Raw genomic sequence first — 15,093 nt, forward strand, 5'->3', positions numbered from 1 at the left:
TTTATGTCTCTTGGACACATTTTCTTGGGGGACATTTGTCTGGGGACAGGGAATGCAAAGTTTCTCGGGGACATTTCAATTTCAATGGAAAACGGTGTTTTACTGTTTAGTTTTATTTTTTTTTTACAATAATTTTTTAGAGTGAATGCATTGCAAGCATGCAAACTGTATTTATATACAGTAATTGTTATTATTATTATTATTATTGTTATTATTCTTATTATTATGACAGTGTGGACCAGATTTAAAGCCATCAGAACTGGACGTGGTGTGAATTAAGTCACAATCTTGATGTGCCTGTGATAAGCTGTTCCTGCGGTTCATGACCTGCTGTAAGACAGTCAGCAGATGCTGAAGATAATGTTCCAGCTGCATCTGGTGGCTTTTGTTTGGGCTCTGTTGCATAAGGTGAAAGCCTGTACATTTCAGGCCTGTTATCAGTCTTCCATGAACTTCAGTCACAAGCGTTACCTCCGCCCCTCCTTCACATCCCAGTGCCTGACTCAGATAAACATTAGACCACTACTGGAGCGAGGATCTAGTCCTTCTGAGGGAATCGAACGGTACAGTGGAGCTGACGTCCTCGTGTTAGATTGACAAAGCCATGATACACTGCAGTGTTGAGGATATATATTGATTTTTGAGTAGCTCGTATTTTAAATTATGCTATGCATTCAAGCAAACATGCTTAACTAGAACGTCCCCCTCCCTCTTTTTGTTCATTTCAGTGAATTGGTTGTGAAGGTTTGTTTTAGGACATCAGTACAGGCGGTTCATGTCAGGGCATTGATTTGCTGATTCATGACTCAATATTGTCAATGGAAAAATCTCATGTCATGACAGATGTGGTTTTACTCCTGCTTTTATATAGTAAAATGTTTGGTTGAGTAAATCACAAATTAATCACAATTCATCATTTTTATTATTTATTTATAATGCTGCAAATTTAGGTTAAAGTTTAATGTTGTCACTCTCATTGTTTTTTGTGCCATAAAATACTTATCTGACCTTCTAAAATTATATAATCTGACCATTATCTGAAAGATATTGCTGTCTTAAATAGCTTTGATTTAGTTAGGTACTTTAAAAAAAATGTTTTTGAGTTTCATATTTAATATACAAAATGCTCTGTTGAGTTTAATATTTTAAATATGTATATGGTTATTTTAAAAATGTATAGTTTTTTGGTAATTCAGTGGCGAAGATAATTTAATTTTAACTTCCGTTTTGTTAAATTTTAATGATTTTTGATTATCTCTGTATGTAGAATTATTATTATTAATATTTATTGTTATTAATTATTATTTTATTTATTAATAATATTTGTATAATTAATTTAAATATAAATTTAGCCTTTATAGTTTTTGGCAATGCAGTTGCGGAGAAATCACATAGTTATTTATTAAAACTTATGTTTAATTTAAATGTACATTTAGCATATAGTTTTTTGGTAATGTAGTGGCGGAGATCTTTTTTTTTTTTATAATGCAGTGGCTGAAAAATCACATAGTTAAATTTGAATCATGTTAAATTATTATTATTAATACTTGTGTTTAAAATAAATATAAATGTATCTTTTTTTTTTTTTTTTTGGAAATGCACTGGCGGAGAAATCACACATTTTAATGGTCCTTTGCTGATATTAATGGTACAATTTCGAACCATCTGTCTGAAAAACCGGAAAGCTCTTTGACTTTTAATGAAAGTAGTTTAATTTGAGCACTTTATTTCATTTGAGGAACACTGAGGAACGTTCAGGTTGCATTGAGTTTGATTGCACTGGTGCAATGATTGATGCTTTACTAAATCCTGCTGGCTTGTTTTCCTCCATCTGTTAAACAGAAACTCATATACATTCTCTGAGGTTTGTTGTTGGCTCATAGCGTACAGTTTCCCACCCTGCCATGAAGCCAATCATCTTTGAGACCCTGCAGGACTGTCCCAGCTCTACTATTGGCTGAGAGCGCTGTTGGTATCCTTCAATGCATCTGCACTTTCATTAATATGATAAACATCTCCAGTTAGCATTGCAATGTACAAATATTTTCATATATTGGTCCTATAAAGTCCTGCTTAAAGCTGAAATTAATGTTCTTACACTCAAACCCGTTGGTTTGCATGTTAATGTGCATGTAAATGACATAAACATCTTGCAATGATTCAAGCATGAAGTTTTCAACAGCTCTGTGTCCACCAAGTTATCTAGAGGCTTGTTTATCTGGATGTGGGATGTTTTGGACTCTGTGCTGGAGGGTGGACTTTGTGTTGGCCAGTAATCTTTCCCAGAGAAACACCTCCCTGGGCAGAGGGAAAAAACAGTCTTGGATAATGATATATAAAGAAGGACCGAGAGTGTCCTCTTCCCTCCAAAGCGCCAGTTTTCATCCTCACAGCCCTGTCACTCCATCAGACAGAGGAACTCACTCACAGGTCAGTCAATGTATAACTCTGTTAGTGTGATCGAGAAATAATAATAAAACTATATTATGTGAAATATTCTTAAAAAAAAAAAATTGTATATATAAAAAAATCTGAATATGTGGTTATATAATTTTATTCTTTAAAAAAAAAAAAGCAAAATCATTGTTTTTATGTGAATGTGATGTATATTTTTAATATTATTCATACTTTGTTGTGAAAGTGTACATGCTAGCTGAGATACTTTGATCTTTACTTGGAGAATATTTGCATATGTTGTAAATATTTACACCACCGACTGAATTTATATTGCTCATGCTTTTAAAAACTTTTTGATCAAAAGGCTTCTGCTGATATGCTTGAAATTAGTGTTGCATGCTATTATAAATTGTGCCTAGATATGAATTTCTTTATGAACTGTTTTATGGATGAAGAATAGAGTATGCTGCATGCAACAAGTGTGCATTTAAAAGCATCCCAGGATGCACCACATGAAGTTGTGTGATGAGCGGGCAGAGTTTTCATTTGTTCTCATGTGTGCATTTATGTTTTTTTCTCAAATGTATGACTTTACTGTATTAATATAAACTGTGCAGAATGGTCATATTAAAGAATGAGTATTGTAAATAACATTGAATGCATGTGTCTCACAGCTGTCAGTATGGTGGGTCTGAAGCCGTCCGATGTTCCTCCTCCTCTGGCCGTGAAGGTCCTCAGCGCAGGATCCGCCGCCTGCATCGCTGATTTAGTCACCTTCCCTCTGGACACGGCTAAAGTGCGCCTGCAGGTACAGACCGAATGTCCCAGCAGAGCCTCTGTAGCTGCTGCATTTCTGTGTTTGCACCGATAATATATTAATATAAAAATCTATTTAAAAGTATTATATAATCTGTTCCTGAATGATTGTTTTAAATTATATTTATAATTATATTATATATTAAATGTATTACATATGATATACAGTACAGTCCAAAAGTTTGGAACCACTAAGATTTTTAATGTTTTTAAAAGAAGTTTCGTCTGCTCATCAAGGCTACATTTATTTAATAAAAAATACAGTAAAAACAGTAATATTGTGAAATATTATTACAATTTAAAATAACTGTTTTCTATTTGAATATATTTCACAAAGTAATTTATTCCTGTGATGCAAAGCTGAATTTTCAGCATCATTACTCCAGTCTTCAGTGTCACATGATCCTTCAGAAATCATTCTAATATGCTGATTTGCTGCTCAAGAAACATGTATGATTATTTTCAATGTTGAAAACAGTTGTGTACTTTTTTTTTCCGGATTCCTTGATGAATAGAAAGTTCAAAAGAACAGCATTTATCTGAAATACAAAGCTTCTGTAACATTATACATTACCGTTAAAAGTTTGGGGTCAGTAAGAATTTTTATTTTTATTTTTTTGAAAAGAAATTAAAGAAATGAATACTTGTATTCAGCAAGGATGCATTAAATCAATCAAAAGTGTCAGTAAAGACATTTATAATGTTACAAAAGATTAGATTTCAGATAAACACTGTTCTTTTGAACTTTCTATTCATCAAATAATCCTGAAAAAAAAATATTGTACACAAATATTCTGTACAATTGTACAATCATGTGACACTGAAGACTGGAGTAATGATGCTGAAAATTCAGCTTTGCATCACAGGAATAAATTACTTTGTGAAATATATTCAAATAGAAAACAGTTATTTTAAATTGTAATAATATTTCACAATATTACTGTTTTTACTGTATTTTTAATTAAATAAATGTAGCCTTGGTGAGCAGACGAAACTTCTTTTAAAAACATTAAAAATCTTAGTGGTTCCAAACTTTTGGACTGTACTGTATATGATATATATATGATGATATTATGATATATTAAAATATTATACGATATTTTTATATATTTTATAATATTTTTTATTAATTTTAAGACGTTTTGGTAGGTGTCTTAAGATGTATGTCTTGGCAAAAAAAACAAAAAATCAAGGTTTATTATGATATAAGTTTTAAGAGCAGGTGTGCCGAAATTCGACTCCATGACAAATTATTCCCCACCCCCCTTGTTTACACCACTACTTAGCCCCGCCTTCTAATCCTAACTCCACCCCCACACCTAATCCTAAACCTACCCATACTGGGGACTTAAGGAGGGGTAATAATCTGGTGGGGGTTGAGCACTGAAAAGCGGACAATGATGTAACACAACGTATCCCTAACAAGAAAAACATGTGGCTGATTCACATATTTGTGAGACCATAAACTAACCTGTAGCAACTACAGCTATGAGACTAAAAGTACTGAGCAAATACAGATGGCGGAGCATTGAATAATATATGGCCTTGTTGTCATGAAATAAACATGTTTTAGACTACCAGATATAAATACAGCTTAGATACACAATTCCAGCGGTTTTTCGTTTCTTACTGTATTCACGGAGACAAGAGCTATCGTTATTTTCATTATTAAACACTTGCAGTCTGTATAATTCATAAACACAACTTCATTCTTTATAAATCTCTCCAACAGTGTAGCATTAGAGCATAGCCTCAAACTCATTCAGAATCAAATGTAAACATCCAAATAAATACAATACTCATATAATCCGATGTATGCATGCAGTATGCATGACGAACACATGGTAAAGATCCATTTTGAGGCTTATATTAGCTGTGTGAACTGTGTTTATGCAATGATAGAGTCGAGAGCTCGGGAGGGGGCGGAGAGAGCGAGCAATTAAAGGGGCCGCAGCCTGAATCAGCGCATTTCTAATTATGATTAATTATGATTAATAATTAATTCATTATTTAAAAAAATAATAAAAAATCTATGGGGTATTTTGAGCTGAAACTTCACAGACACATTCAGGGGACACCTTGGACTTATATCACATCTTGTTCTTTGATGGCACCTTTAACAAAAATTTTTGCTAGAGCAGCCTAATATTAATGCCAGAAAGTCTATGCACTTGGCAATTGTGCTATTCTATTTCATCATTAAAATCCATTTTCACACTGATCTTGACTGAGGGGGAAGGATAGTCCAGCTGAGGGGACGATGCCCTCCGTGACTCCAGCCCTCCAAAATTGTAGTTAAAAAGTATTTCTCTGGTGTACTCCCATCACAATCTTTCCTGTTCCTGTTTTGTCCCAGATCCAGGGAGAGAAGGCGGTGACGGGCGCTGCTAAGGGCATCCGTTACAGAGGGGTGTTCGGGACCATCAGCACCATGGTGAGAACGGAGGGGCCGCGCTCGCTCTACAACGGCTTGGTCGCTGGTCTTCAGAGACAGATGGCCTTCGCATCCATACGAATCGGCCTCTACGACAGCGTCAAGAGCTTCTACACGCGCGGCAAAGACAGTGAGTTCAGCGAGACCGCATGCCTCTGCATAACACACATCATTGCATACAAAAGAAAAGATCTCAGCTGTTTCTGCTAGACAAAATGAGGATATTAGGATGGACGCTTGTTTATTGGCTGGTTGATTTTTGCCTTGCAGACCCAAACGTGGGCGTGAGGATCTTGGCGGGCTGCACCACTGGAGCGATGGCCGTGTCCGTGGCTCAGCCTACAGATGTGGTGAAGGTGCGTTTCCAGGCGCAGATGAACCTGCAGGGTGTGGGCAGACGCTACAACGGCACCATGCAGGCCTACAGACAGATCTTCCAGCTCGAGGGGCTCAGAGGCCTGTGGAAAGGTGCGGCTCAGAAAGAATTACTCATTTTAAATATGATGAAGTGCAGCATCCATCCAGATTCAGCAGATAATAAGTGAATTACTTGGGACACTACATAGGCAGCAGCTCAGTGTGCCATACAAAATGTGAAGCACAGTTGATTTAAAAAGAGCCAGTGAATTACTGGGTAATGATAGTGTTTTGTTTTTTTTTTTATTTAGACTCTAGGATTGTCTTAGATTCAGTTAGAATCTTTTAAATCCCTTGATTATAAGGAAAAAAAATCAAATATTTAAAATGTGTTTTGGCCAAAATAATGTTCTTAATTTTTTTTCTCATGCCAGCTCTGGCTTTGCTTAAAGGAACACTCCACTTTTTTTGAAAATAGGCTAATTTTCCAACTCCCCTAGAGTTAAACAGTTGAGTTTTACCGTTTTCGAATCCATTCAGCCGATCTCCGGTTCTGGCGGTACCACTTTTAGCATAGCTTAGCATAGTTCATTGAATCTGATTAGACCGTTAGCATCGCGCTTAAAAATGACCAAAGAGTTTTGATATTTTTCCTATTTAAAACTTGACTCTTCTGTAGGTAAATCATGTACTAAGACCGGCGGAAAATAAAAAGTTGTGATTTTCTAGGCTGATATGGCTAGGAACTATACTCTCATTCAGGCGTAATAATCAAGGAACTTTGCTGCCGTATCATGGCTGCAGCAGTGCAATGATATTACGCAGCGCCCGTGAGCCCCTGCTTGCACAGGGAACGTGCCTTGCAACCATGGAGACGTTTGTGAGAGACGCTGCGTAATATCATTGCACTGCTGCAGCCATGGTACGGCAGCAAAGTTCCTTGATTATTACGCCTGAATGAGAGTATAGTTCCTAGCCATATCAGCCTAGAAAATCACAACTTTTTATTTTCCGTCGGTCTTAGTACACGATTTAACTACAGAAGTTTTAAATAGGAAAAATATCAAAACTCTTTGGTCATTTTTAAGCGCGATGCTAACGGTCTAATCCGATTCAATGAACTATGCTAAGCTATGCTAAAAGTGGTACCGCCAGAACCGGAGATCGGCTGAATGGATTCGAAAACAGTAAAACTCAACTGTTTAACTCTAGGGGAGTTGGAAAATGAGCCTATTTTCAAAAAAAGTGGAGTGTTCCTTTAAGAAACAACAGCACTGATGATCCTAATGAATATCTTATTTGTGATTTGTTTTAATACAGGAACTCTACCGAACATCACAAGGAACGCCCTGGTCAACTGCACAGAGCTGGTGTCTTACGATCTCATCAAAGAAGCCATTCTCAAACATAAACTCTTGTCAGGTAAGTCACAAGACTGAAGACTCACAGTATACCTGGAAATCAGGAGCCTTAAAACATCCAGTTGGATATATAAATAAACAGGAACAACATTACTGTTACCAATCCTGTTTTTATTTAGCATTTTTATTTAATTAAATCCATAACATATGATTTCAGCATGTTTCCCAAAACTCAAAGCATGTGCCAGCATGTGACGGAGCCTCGAAATCAGGCCAAGAGTCCATAAGGAGACACAGCTGGAGTGTTTGTGATTGGTCAAAAGCTCACACACCCTCCCTTTAGTGTCCAACCTCCAATAACCAGTGTGGAACATGTTAGAATCAACCAGTACAAACCACTTTCACCAGATAAGATAGTACTGGTGATCAGGTCATGCTTTGGAGAATCAGCAAACTATGACACGACATCAGCACATCTGTAGTGAAAGGCCTGTGAAAGCAGGGCAAAGGTGTGATGACGCTCCACACAGACACACACAGATCAGAGTGTCTCTGACGCTGTGATGTCATATTGATAACTTAAACTAAAACTGTTCAGATGTGTTGCTGTTAATTGAAAATGCTGAAATTAAATATAAAGGTTAGATTACACTTTAAAAAAGTGTTTTATTTCAGTTAATTGCCAATTGTTTCTAAAGTGAAATAAAAATAAACAAATAGAAATATTTAAAAAAAAATAATAAAAATGAACGAAGCTCATTACAAAATGACTAAACTTAAAACTAAAATGGAAAACTGTAAATATACAAGTAAATGCTGATTATTATTAAAATAATGAATTAAATATTTAATAAAACTAATTAAAATATTAATGAATGCTATAATAGTATATAAATAATACTAAAATAACACAGTGTATATGTAAATGACATGTCCGATGTACACAAGGCAACTATGTATATGTTTTTATTATTTTTTTATTTGAATACATCAAGTAAATTTAGTACATTTAGTACATGCTACTATATTTTAGTTTGATAATGTTTTTTATTTAATATTTTGTATTTTGAGGGGATTTTATGCTACTAAATTATATTTATAGAATAGTTATGATCCGTTTACTGTCTATTAATCACTTTTTGAACATAGACCTGAAATTGAAATTTCCAACTTAAACTGTCGTGAATCTTGCATGCTTTGGAGCACAGACTTAAGTTTGGTCTCTTTTTAAAGACACACACTTGTGAAGTGAAAAAAAGTTACAAAAGTAAAAATTAAAAAAGTTTATTGTTATTATGAAAAATGCATAAAATACTATTTTTAAATTTTATATATTTTCCAAAACAAGTTTCGATCTGAAACTGTAAGAGAAACATAAATCGAAACAAGCTGTGTTCCAAATTTGAGGTTGATATCTCAAAAAATTAGCTTTCAGTAATATTTTGTTTGGGCGCAGTACCAAACGTTTCCACTAGATTAAATTCGATTCCCACCTTTACCAATTTTCGTTCAATTCCAGTGAAGAAAATATTTCGAAAAAATCAAAACAGCACCAGAGGGTTAAACTAAATGAAAATGAGAAATGTTTTTTATTTTTTATTTTATTATTATATAATGAGTAACGAGAGCTTTCGAGCACACATTTCAGTAACATTTATTCCTGTTTTTGTATTGCAGACAATCTCCCGTGTCATTTTGTGTCTGCGTTCGGAGCCGGTTTCATCACGACGGTGATCGCGTCTCCTGTGGACGTGGTGAAGACTCGCTACATGAACTCTCCTCCCGGTCAGTACAGAAGCTCCCTCAACTGTGCTTGGACTATGATGACCAAAGAGGGACCAACCGCATTTTACAAAGGGTGAGCGAGCACATACTTTAACACTAACCCTATCTATCTTGCATACTGTTTACGACATATAATATACGACTGGGATCACTGTGTCACATTGTGAAATTTTATTGCAGGCTACTTGTAAATTTAACATTTGTTGAATAAAGGTGAATAATAGTAAAACCTTATCTAATGCTGTTGAATGTATTATAAATATCGTGTCTGAAAGGATTTCTGACTAGAGGCCCCTTAACACCGAAAACGATAACTAAACATCAACATCAACGCACGATATTGTAAATGGGCCTTAACAGACGATTTTTTTTTCTTTCAGTTTTGTTCCATCTTTCCTGAGGTTGGGCTCCTGGAACGTGGTGATGTTCGTGTCGTTTGAGCAGCTGAAGAGGGCTATGATGATGTCCAGGAACAGAATCGAGGCCACCACGTAGATGCTAAACTCAAACTTGCATCCTTTCAAACACACAGACTGACATGAGCGGCTGTTTTAAACACCTCTGACGGGTGAAGAAAACCAGAGCGCAGGCGCAGCAACTTCCAGTTTCAGACTTCCACGTGGAAACTGAACAGGCAACACTATGGGGATGCATCAATGAGCATTTGATAAACATCAGCATCAGATCATGATGGTCATCCTTTCTCCTTCAGGGCATTTTTCATGTATAAATAATTATGAAACCACTACACAATACAACTATTGATCATCCAATGCACAGATTGAAATGAGAGGATGTTCTGAACCACACCCCCTTGATATACATGATATACATAATGTTTATGTAATATTTATCTTTCTAAGCAATTAGTGCTTTGTTTAAAGCAACTATTTACCTTAATGTCTATTTAACCCTAAATATTTTAAAACGTAACCCTGGAATGACCTAGAAAGTGAGATTGCCTCATTACTGGAAATCTATAAAAACAAGAAGATAGCATACATGCTTTAATAAAACACCTTTATACTTCTGTTTGTCTTTATGGGGAGAGTGGAATATTAAGTTGTTGTGGTACTTTATGTGAAATAAGATTGATGGTCAAAGGCTTGAGTCTCTTTATAAAAATCTTTACATTGTCATATACTGATAATAATACATGGTCAAATAATTAACTTCGATATTTAAAGGGTCTATATAGACCCTTTAAATATCGAAGTCAATTATTTGACCATGTTATTCAACAATGCCGAGGTAAATTCAATTTTCAATTCAATGGCACCTTTAATATATTAAAATTCTTAAATATATATTTAAGAATTTTAATATATTAAAGGTGCCATTGAATTGAAAATTGAATTTACCTCGGCATAGTTGAATAACAAGAGTTCAGTACATGGAAAAGACATACAGTGAGTCTCAAACTCCATTGTTTCCTCCTTCTTATATAAATCTCATTTGTTTAAAAGACCTCCGAAGAACAGGCGAATCTCAACATAACACCGACTGTTACGTAACAGTCGGGGTGTACGCCCCAATATTTGCATATGCCAGCCCATGATTGAGGCATTACACAAGGGCAGCCAGTATTAACGTCTGGATCTGTGCACAGCTGAATCATCAGGTAAGCAAGCAAGGACAACAGCGAAAAATGGCAGATGGAGCAATAATAACTGACATGATCCATGGTAACATAATATTTTTAGTGATATTTGTAAATTGTCTTTCTAAATGTTTCGTTAGCATGTTGCTAATGTACTGTTAAATGTGGTTAAAGTTACCATCATTTCTTACTGTATTCATGGAGACAAGAGCCGTCGCTATTTCCATTTTTAAACACTTGCAGTCTGTTGGCGAGATTTATAAAGAATGAAGTTGTGTTTATGAATTATACAGTGTAGCATTAGCCCGTTAGCCACAGAGCACAATCAAACTCATTCAGAATCAAATGTAAACATCCAAATACGCGATTAGACATGCTGCATGACGAACACTTTGTAAAGATCCATTTTGAGGGTTATATTAGCTGTGTGAACTGTGTTTATGCAATGATAGAATCGAGATCTTGGGAGGGGGCGGAGAGAGTGAGCAATTAAAGGGGCCGCAGCCTGAATCGGCGCATTTCTAATGATGCCCCAAAATAGGCAGTTAAAAAAATTTATAAAAAAAAATCTATGGGGTATTTTGAGCTGCAACCTAACAGAAACATTCAGGGGACACCTTAGACTTATATTACATCTTGTAAAAAACGTTCGATGGCACCTTTAATTGCTTTTATTATTGCCAATATGTGAACAGCTTTAACGAAACTTAAAAAACGAGACCTTCCTCTGCTTTCTAGATTGTTTATGACAGCCTGAAGACTGATTTTTATGTAAAGGACTCGGGACGTTTTTGCCGGGAAAATCAAAATGATGTGACGGTTACGCGCGCTCCCGGGAGTGTCTCTTATGACACATTTGTAGTCTCAAATATACTTTATAATAAATCTATCATAGTGTAATTTTACTTACCTCATCTGCCAACATGATGTCTGTGAATTGCAGAGCTTGCGAAAAACATCCACATCGCTATGATCAGATGCTTTCATAACTTCTGTTTTCTCATTGCTATCATTTTTGTTGCGTTTGTTTTTAAGAAAGTGTGCAGCACATATTTACATATTTATCTAAATGTCGGTCAACAGAATATCGCTGCAAAGACAACTTATTACTTCTAAAAGAACAAAAAAGAACTTGAATGACAACTATGGGATCAGATTCCCGCCAATAGTATTGCGGTCACGGATCAAAAAATAATACCACATGTATAACACATGTAAAAATATATAGCACAAACTTAAAAAAAAATAATGCAAAATGATCGGAATGGAAAAGAACATGGTCACGGATCAAAATATAATAAACGTAAATCGAAAAATTAAAAGCACATTTAAAAAACATAACAAGCATGAATCAAAACTTTAAACACATTAAAAATGATATTGCACAAATCTTAAACTTGTGTTTATGCGTTCTTAAAAGTTGTTTTCCTTGCTTTTATTACTCTTTTCTTTCTGCTCTCTTTACATTTTCTGCTTATATTTTACTCTTTTGTGCGCTTGTGCAGTTTTTCTCTTTGCTCTTCTTTCTACGTTCTGCTCTTGCTTTTCCAAATGTTGCAGTTCGAGTTTCATGTAAATTAGGCTGGGCTTAAGCGCCACCATTGGTCCACTAGTTCTAGATTGACAGCTCCTCCTCTAGCCAATCAATCGAAGGGAGGGAGATGACATCACTTCAATGCGACCCATACTGATGCTCACACTCATACAGGAGAAGATAACAGTTTAATCTGAAACTTTACAAGGACTTTCAATCTGTAAAGTTATCTGAACTATGGACAAATAATTCCTCTTTTTGAGATACTCTTTTTATTGTGCAGTCTACTTATGATTGTTAATCTTTATGTTCATAATATATGGTATTTGGTGTTAAAATATTACTTGGCTCATGGTGCTAATATGCTAAGGCTACTGTAGCTAATATATTTCTTAATTGTTGTTAAACGATCATAGGTAAATTAATTCTAAGACTGAATGTATCATCTCTGCATTGACTACGATAGTGTTACAGAGAAGATAGTTACAGAAACCAGGTGGATTTGATATGCAGTGATTTATTCACACATTTATTGTGTTTAATTACATAACTACATAATTGCACAATACTATAAGATTAATTTTTTAAATAAAAACAAAATTACAGATACAGATATGTAGGTGGCGAAAAGTTCATTCAAACTTCTCGTTCAAATCAGGAATTCATTAATGAAACACTGCTGTGTTGCTCAGAGACGAGCGAAGCTGTTCTGCTGTGACTTTGTTTGATACTCCTTTCATTAAAATTAACTTATAGCTATATTGATTTATACAACAGCTCAATAAACATTTGCAATTGCTCTAATATTGGGGAAAACACTGATGTGAAGGCTATTGCTTAACTTTATAATTTTATAATCTCAGTGTTAAAATGTGATCAAATTCATAAACCAACACCCGTGTCAATGACATACTGTACATGGAAGACAAAATCTATAAATCTGTTTACAGGAAAACAATACATGACAAAATATGCACAGTTTACTATTACGAGCAACATACAATGATCTAAACCAGTGGTTCCCAAACTTTTCAGAGTGGAGTACCCCCTGAGACACTTACCATCCTTCTGCGTACCCCCTCTCTTCCACTTAGATTGTAAATTTTCCATTAAGGGACAATATTTGCCCCCTAAATTGACTTTCTAGTGCAGTTTTTGATCTTTATGAATACCTTTACAACAATAATAATGTTTTAAATTAAAAAATGTTCAATAGAGAAATATGCAATGCTAAAAACGTGAAAAGTGATTATTTTAAATACTAAAACCGCCAGTAGATGGCGGTAAGTCACTGTCTTAATGCCTGAGTCATCGAGTCATTCATTCAAAGAAGCAAGTGGCTGTATTTATGAATGAATCATGACTTTCACGAACAATTCATTCAAAGTTGCAGATTCGTTCTCGAAGCACTGCTGTGTTGTAATCCTGCTGTTGTTTTCGTTGCAAAATAGAGCAAATACTGACAATACTGTGAAGAATAACACTTAATATTACCCCTTTGTTTGTTGAACTGTTATATTGGATACTGGATATTTGGATTTGCATTCTTGCTCATATAATATTATCAACATTAAAAACAAGAACTCACAAAAGGTAGGCTATGTTTTGTATCAAGAGTTTGAATCTTAAATTGATATTTAAGCCCGTTTTGTGCCAGGCTATTGTTCTCCGTGCTAGTAAGTGCTAAATCTGCAGGTACAGAATGGCAGTATGTTGCGCGTTTTTCTCAGGCTGCAGACTCCCCACGCAACCTATACTGGCTATGCACCCATATGTGCGCTGCATGTGGAAATGGACTCTGTCAGATTTGACCGCAAAAGATATGGTATTTTGATTGGATGTCATAAGGCATGTTGTACCTGTTAGAAAATACATGATCAGTTTTAATGTTATTTTAATGTAGAGAAGAATTAAATGAATGGCACAATTCTGCATTTTGTTCGCGTAACGTTACCCCCTCTGTCACCTCACGTACCCCAGTTTGGGAACTACTGATCTAAACAATTGCCATGGCATATCTTACTTTAAATGTAATTCACGAGCAAATATATTAGCCTAGTAAGGTAGGTTTCATATGTTATATTCTCTTGTGCAAAAGACAGGAATAAAAGAGACAACAAGCAAGCATATTATTATTAATATTATTGTATGAATACTAAAAATATCGAACAGTAACATAACAGGTATAGACGAGCCAGGCACACATAAGAGTGATGTTGTGAGGCTGCTGCATGGTGGACGCTGCGTTTCACGGTGTCAAGTCCAGTGATAGGTGCATTAAAGATTAATATAACAATGATAGATCGTCAGACAGGCACAACTGTGACAGGTTGTCGTTAGGATGGTAAATTTAACAATAAAAGATTGTCCAGGTAGAAGTAGCCTATATACCGGTGACAGGTCGAGTTGCAGGTACATATGTATGAAGGTACATATGTACATATGTTATAATGTATATATATACATTATAAAAGTGTCCTGCAACAGAAAGAGTTTACCACAGCTCGGAAATTGCCAGCTGTGATGGTTATCTTCTCCTGTAGCCATGAGTCGCATTGAAGTGATGTCATCTCCCTCCCTTCGATTGATTGGCTAGAGGAGGAGCTGTCAATCTAGAACTAGTGGACCAATGGTGGCGCTTAAGCCCAGCCTAATTTACATGAAACTCGAACTGCAACATTTGGAAAAGCAAGAGCAGAACGTAGAAAGAAGAGCAAAGAGAAAAACTGCACAAGCGCACAAAAGAGTAAAATATAAGCAGAAAATGTAAAGAGAGCAGAAAGAAAAGAGTAATAAAAGCAAGGAAAAC

At 35.4% G+C, this 15,093-nt stretch overlaps 1 protein-coding gene across 1 annotated transcript; it reads left to right on the top strand.

Annotated features, from left to right (window-relative positions):
• Positions 1-2,272: 2,272 nt before the first annotated feature.
• ucp1 (uncoupling protein 1) lies at positions 2,273-10,180 on the top strand. The gene is made up of 7 exons (XM_067403629.1): positions 2,273-2,430; positions 3,072-3,205; positions 5,570-5,777; positions 5,918-6,115; positions 7,325-7,426; positions 9,043-9,223; positions 9,531-10,180. Exons 2-7 carry the CDS (start codon positions 3,080-3,082, stop codon positions 9,643-9,645), a joined length of 930 nt encoding a protein of 309 aa, XP_067259730.1. The 5' UTR covers positions 2,273-2,430; positions 3,072-3,079; the 3' UTR covers positions 9,646-10,180.
• Positions 10,181-15,093: the final 4,913 nt, after the last annotated feature.

Source organism: Chanodichthys erythropterus, chromosome 12 (assembly GCF_024489055.1).
Source record: "Chanodichthys erythropterus isolate Z2021 chromosome 12, ASM2448905v1, whole genome shotgun sequence".
NCBI classification, from domain to species: domain Eukaryota; kingdom Metazoa; phylum Chordata; class Actinopteri; order Cypriniformes; family Xenocyprididae; genus Chanodichthys; species Chanodichthys erythropterus.

Excerpts from the sequence above, each read along its gene's own strand:
- ucp1 (XM_067403629.1), top strand. The coding sequence starts at position 3,080 with ATGGTGGGTCTGAAGCCGTCCGATGTTCCTCCTCCTCTGGCCGTGAAG. Across the intron at positions 6,116-7,324 it reads GCTCAGAGGCCTGTGGAAAG|GAACTCTACCGAACATCACA; the intron begins GTGCGGCTCAGA and ends GTTTTAATACAG. Across the intron at positions 9,224-9,530 it reads CCAACCGCATTTTACAAAGG|TTTTGTTCCATCTTTCCTGA; the intron begins GTGAGCGAGCAC and ends TTTTTCTTTCAG.